General features: G+C 37.8%; 1 protein-coding gene and 1 pseudogene across 4 annotated transcripts in view; both read right to left on the bottom strand.

The window, feature by feature from the left end:
• Positions 1–1,214, bottom strand: part of LOC107573625 (tripartite motif-containing protein 16-like) — a 3,988-nt pseudogene extending 2,774 nt beyond the window's left edge.
• Positions 1,215–1,618: 404 nt separating this feature from the next.
• LOC107573631 (tripartite motif-containing protein 16-like) overlaps positions 1,619–5,984 on the bottom strand; it is a 13,833-nt gene continuing 9,467 nt past the window's right edge. For 2 of the 4 annotated variants that reach the window (XM_016260070.1, XM_016260069.1), the window contains exons 2-8: positions 5,379–5,484; positions 4,483–5,080; positions 4,296–4,391; positions 3,987–4,220; positions 3,743–3,890; positions 3,559–3,621; positions 1,619–2,633 (exon numbers count right to left, since the gene is read on the bottom strand). In XM_016260070.1, coding sequence (XP_016115556.1) covers positions 2,095–2,633; positions 3,559–3,621; positions 3,743–3,890; positions 3,987–4,220; positions 4,296–4,391; positions 4,483–5,080; positions 5,379–5,389 — 1,689 coding nt within the window. In that variant the 5' untranslated portion in view covers positions 5,390–5,484 and the 3' untranslated portion in view covers positions 1,619–2,094. The other 2 variants (XM_016260071.1, XM_016260072.1) reach the window with 2 other exon arrangements.

Below are 5,984 nucleotides of genomic sequence, written 5' to 3'. Positions count from 1 at the left end.
AGAGATACAGCTGAACAGTACTTGTGGAGCAAGGTGAAGGCCTATACAAGGTGTGTTTTGTAGATGTGACTCGCCTGAAAAATGAGGAATCCAGTGATAGCTTCTTTACTCTTGTGTTTTTACCTAAACCGAAATGTTGCCTGGTTCTGTGTAAAAATGAAACTGAAACTTGGCTCGTTTGAGTACATGCAAAGACAAAATCAACCAGTAGAAGTCGATAACATACACTACGTAAATGCCTGTGTTGTGTCAGTGCTTAGTGTTGCCAAATTGTTTTTTCAAAATGGCATGTTAAAACAACCAAGTTAGTTTTGAGTCACCTAAGACAAAACACGTTTCATTTATATGATCTGCATTGCCTTCCCAGAAGTGTTGGTATTTAATTTAGATTTACGTTTCAGATTTAAATTTCCTGTTGGCCTAAAACAACCTTTATTGAAAACCCCAATTATTGCAACGATATAAAAGCATGACCTTTATTTTGTATAAATTACAAACTTCAGTCGTATCTAAATTGTCTGAACTGTAGATCATTGTCATACAAATGAGATGTCTAAACTCAAAATACTACTATTACACAGTGTACACACATTACATAATATTTTCAGATAATTGAAATTCAAATGGTCATAAATGCAATAGAGACAAATCAGTAAAAATGCTTTAGTGTTATTTTGCTTTGTATAGCTGCAATATGACTTACAGTACTTCTTAGTTGTCGTTGTCAGCAAAGCATTTTCATCTCTAATCATCATTCATTGCAGTGTTACAGAACAGGTCTTAATTACAATTACACACAAAAAAAACAGTTCCCCTTGTATCGCTTTGGACACAGACAGTTTCCTGTACAGTTCATCACATTCTTATTTAAAGTAGGTCTTGGACTGAAGGTCTGTCTGCACTGAGGGCAGCTGTAAACTCTCTTTTGATCATCCTGATTCCAGTATTCTGCAATACAGTTCATACAGTAGCTGTGGCCACAGGGGATTGTCACTGGATCCTTCAGTAGATCCAGACAGATCGGACAGCTGAACTGATCCTGAGCCACTGAAATACTGGCTTCTGCCATTTTGCTGCATGTACACAAAAACAGAGATACAGCTGAACAGTACTTGTGGAGCAAGGTGAAGGCCTATACAAGGTGTGTTTTGTAGATGTGACTCGCCTGAAAAATGAGGAATCCAGTGATAGCTTCTTTACTCTTGTGTTTTTACCTAAACCGAAATGTTGCCTGGTTCTGTGTAAAAATGAAACTGAAACTTGGCTCGTTTGAGTACATGCAAAGACAAAATCAACCAGTAGAAGTCGATAACATACACTACGTAAATGCCTGTGTTGTGTCAGTGCTTAGTGTTGCCAAATTGTTTTTTCAAAATGGCATGTTAAAACAACCAAGTTAGTTTTGAGTCACCTAAGACAAAACACGTTTCATTTATATGATCTGCATTGCCTTCCCAGAAGTGTTGGTATTTAATTTAGATTTACGTTTCAGATTTAAATTTCCTGTTGGCCTAAAACAACCTTTATTGAAAACCCCAATTATTGCAACGATATAAAAGCATGACCTTTATTTTGTATAAATTACAAACTTCAGTCGTATCTAAATTGTCTGAACTGTAGATCATTGTCATACAAATGAGATGTCTAAACTCAAAATACTACTATTACACAGTGTACACACATTACATAATATTTTCAGATAATTGAAATTCAAATGGTCATAAATGCAATAGAGACAAATCAGTAAAAATGCTTTAGTGTTATTTTGCTTTGTATAGCTGCAATATGACTTACAGTACTTCTTAGTTGTCGTTGTCAGCAAAGCATTTTCATCTCTAATCATCATTCATTGCAGTGTTACAGAACAGGTCTTAATTACAATTACACACAAAAAAAACAGTTTCCCCTTGTATCGCTTTGGACACAGACAGTTTCCTGTACAGTTTGTGTTGTAGTGAGGGATTTAATGAATCCACTTTCTACGTTTGGTAAGCTGTACTCGGGATTGTCACTGGAAAGATGGAGGGAGCTGCTAACCACATATAATCATTCCTTTTTACTAGAATGCTTCAACCTGAAGTATGACACTATTATTCACAGAATCTCTGCAGACGACAGTTTCAGTGTTGATCCAAAATTGATCCCAAATCCTGGATAGAGCGGTTGAGTGAATGTGGTCTGGATTCTGTGGATGAGGGTCATTGTGTCAGAGACTCTGTAGAAGGACAGAATCCCTGCTCTGTGATCCACATACACTCCTATTCTAGATGAACTGTAGAATATAGGGAGTTTAATTGTTTTCTGATTGTGTCTGAATGCGCACCTGGAGTCAGAGCAGGACAATCTCCAGGACTGATTATTAAATCCAAATACACACTCAAAACCTCCCCCCTTCCTGCTGATGCTCTTATAGGACACTGATATTCCCACACCAGCCATCCCACTCCACTCCACCTCCCAGTAACAGCGTCCACACACACTCTCTTGACACAACACCTGAGAAAAACCATGAAATCGGTCTGGATGAACAGGATACTGCTGATCAGCCCCAATAAATGTAGCCACTCTATTGCCTTCAGTCAGACAGAGATATTTATGTGCAGTGTTCGGATCCAGGGTGAGTTGGCAGGAATCTGAAAACAAATTTGCACCATTTTAAATATTACAGTACATTAAAATAACCCTCTCTCTTATCCTTTTATGTTAATTCTAATGAGAAAGAGAATTTAGATTTGTCATAGTTAAAGTTTTACCATGTCAATGTTTTCAACAATTATGTGTTAGATGAATCCATTTTACAGGTTTTATTACAGTTAACTCGCACTAAACAACCATAAGGTTAAGGATTATTAAATAGAAATTAACCATGAAACCAAGGCATATGCAAAAGTGAAAATGTAGCGACAACGCACAATTATAAACAAACCTAACTGGATATATAGGAAAATAAACCAAAAACAATAGAAACCTATCAGAACAGTGTGAATAAACAAGTTGCTGCGTAAGCAACATAGTGATATGCAAGTATAACCTATAAATAATAATAATATATATATATATTATATAATAAAAAACTACGTGTACTGTCTTAAGCTAACTGAGACTTGTTATAGCTCTTGCATATCATTGCTCTTTTGTTGATTTTGATTGCTTCCATTGTCCTCATTTGTAAGTCGCTTTGGATAAAAGCGTCTGCTAAATGACTAAATGTAATTACTGACATGGTAATCACTCATTTATTTCTCTTGAGGACTGAATCAACACTTACATTGCAAAAACTCATCTCTGGTCCTGAGTTCAGAGGTGGTAACAATCTCCATGTGTGGTATTACTAAAACCAAGAGACATATACAGTGTTATTCACATTGATAGATAGAGAATTTGATCAATTTCTTCTTGTGCTTATGTGCATATCATTGCTCTTTTGTTGATTTTGATTGCTTCCATTGTCCTCATTTGTAAGTCGCTTTGGATAAAAGCGTCTGCTAAATGACTAAATGTAATTACTGACATGGTAATCACTCATTTATTTCTCTTGAGGACTGAATCAACACTTACATTGCAAAAACTCATCTCTGGTCCTGAGTTCAGAGGTGGTAACAATCTCCATGTGTGGTATTACTAAAACCAAGAGACATATACAGTGTTATTCACATTGATAAGAGAGAATTTGATCAATTTCTTCTTGTGCTTATGATATATTATTTCAAACAAATTACTGAATTACAAACTTTAACATTACCATATATATTCTCTGTTGCTTCCTTGCAGAGGTTCTCAAGTTTCTCTCTTAGCATAGCGACAGATTCATCCACATCATCATAAGAGAGAAGTGAAGTAACATTTATGTTGTCTCTAGCCGCAGGAGGAACAGAGAGAGACTGGAAACGCTACAAAGGGACAAAATCAGAACAGATTTGATTCACAATACCAAGATAATCCATTACAAAATAAATAAATTGCTAATAAATAACAAAATCTGTTACCTGTAGGAAATGGATGTGGTTTTCTGTGTGTAAAAGCTGCTTCAGCTCAGCGTCTCTCCTCCTCAGATCATCAATCTCCTGCTGCAGTTGCTTCAAGAGTCCCTCAGCTCGCCTCACTTCAGCCTTTTCTCGATCTCTGATCATCTGTATCACCTCCGAGCAGCTTCTCTCAATGGAGCGGATCAGTTCATTAAAGATCCTCTCACTGTCCTTCACTGCTGCCTGTGCGGAGTGCTGTCATGACACAAAGACAAGTCTGAAAAGAGTCCTGAAAAAGCCTAAAAAATTCTTAATCCCCTTGAAACTCACTTTATGAGTCTTCACAGCCTCTTTCAGCTCCTGAATCTCCTTCTCTCTCTCCTGGATTCTCTTCTGGAACTTTCTTTCTATGTCCCAAAGCTGTTTCTGTAACAGTAACAAATAAAATGCAGCTTAGTGTACTACATCATAAATGTATGTGCAACTAGCATTTGCAAAAGCAATATGTATTTCCTACCTGTTTCTCAGTCCTCTCTGCTTTAGTTGAAATAGTGTGATGATTTTTGTGTTCATTCATTGTACACAACAAACAAATACATAGTTGGTCTGTGCGACAGTAAACCTCCAGCAGTCGGTCATGTTGAGAGCAGATCATCTCCTTGAGTCGTCCAGTGGCATTAATCAAACTGTGTTTCTTATCTTTAAAGAAACTGTCATGTTGTTCTAGATGAGACTGACAGTAAGAGTTTAGGCACATCAGACAAGACCGGACAGCTTTATACTTTCTCCCTGTGCAGACGTCACACTCCACATCTCCAGGTCCAGCGTAACTCAGAGCAGGACGAGCTGTTTGGGCTTTTGTCTTCTTCAGTTTCTCCACCATGTCAGCCAGCATCACATTCTTATTTAAAGCAGGTCTTGGACTGAAGGTCTGTCTGCACTGAGGGCAGCTGTAAACTCTCGTCTGATCATCCTGATTCCAGCAGCCTATGATGCAGTTCATACAGTAGCTGTGTCCACAGGGGATGGTCACTGGATCCTTCAGTAGATCCAGACAGATTGAACAGCTGAACTGATCCTCGCCCAATGAAATACTGGCTTCTGCCATTTTACTGTTTGCACATAAAAACAGAGCCACATGGAACAGCAGTTAACTTTAACTTTCTGGTTATGTGTTCCAGAGAGCGGAGCAGGCGTTTAAAAGCGTTTGTAAAAGCATTTGTTAATCCTCAAAAGCGCTTTATCTATCAATCCAGTAATGTTTATACGAATTAGTTTGCAGACGGGCTGATAAAAACACTAGCCTACCTGAGCATGCGCAGTTAGGAAAAAACAGACTGCGTGAGTACAGTGCTCGAGTAATGTGATGATGACATGCAGAGCAATAAAAAAAGTATACTTAGTAGATTTTACCAGCGCTGCATTCTGCGTCTTCTTCGTCTTCTTCGTCTTCTTCTTCTGGTGTTTTATGACGGTTTGGCAAACCAGCGAAAAAGGGTGCATACCGCCACCTACTGATCTGGAAATACAGAAATACAGGGGGGAAAAAACACCTAAATTCTATCTATTGTTCCTGTGTTTTTCAGGTATTTAAACAAATTTTCTTGCACTCTTGATTGCCTCGACCCATTTCCTAACAATCCTTTTAAAGAAATATTATCAGCTCCCAGCCATCCTAATTCCTGAATTAATTGAAATCTCTCGTCAAAATGGACCTCTTGCCTTTTTTTGACCTCCCTGTACTTCATTACTTGTAATACGAACGCACACTACTGGTGGAGACACATTATTAAACAAATAAATAAAATACAACCTTTCAGAAAAAGGAAAGAAATTTTGCATGCTTTTTTTTTTTTTTGCATTTATAAGAAATAATTTGTAACCATTTGTAAGAAATTTGTTTTGCAAAGAGACCACACACTTCTTTTGAACATGGTAGGCTATTTATTGTATTGTTTTCTACATTCCACAAGTCATTCTGAACCCCCCCCCCCCCCCCCCCCCCCCCCCCCCCCAACC

This window comes from Sinocyclocheilus grahami, unplaced genomic scaffold (genome assembly GCF_001515645.1).
Source record: "Sinocyclocheilus grahami isolate Dianchi unplaced genomic scaffold, SAMN03320097.WGS_v1.1 scaffold1986.1, whole genome shotgun sequence".
Classification (NCBI taxonomy): domain Eukaryota; kingdom Metazoa; phylum Chordata; class Actinopteri; order Cypriniformes; family Cyprinidae; genus Sinocyclocheilus; species Sinocyclocheilus grahami.
Note: the sequence above shows the minus strand (reverse complement) of the source record. Positions and strands in the feature narration are given on the sequence as shown.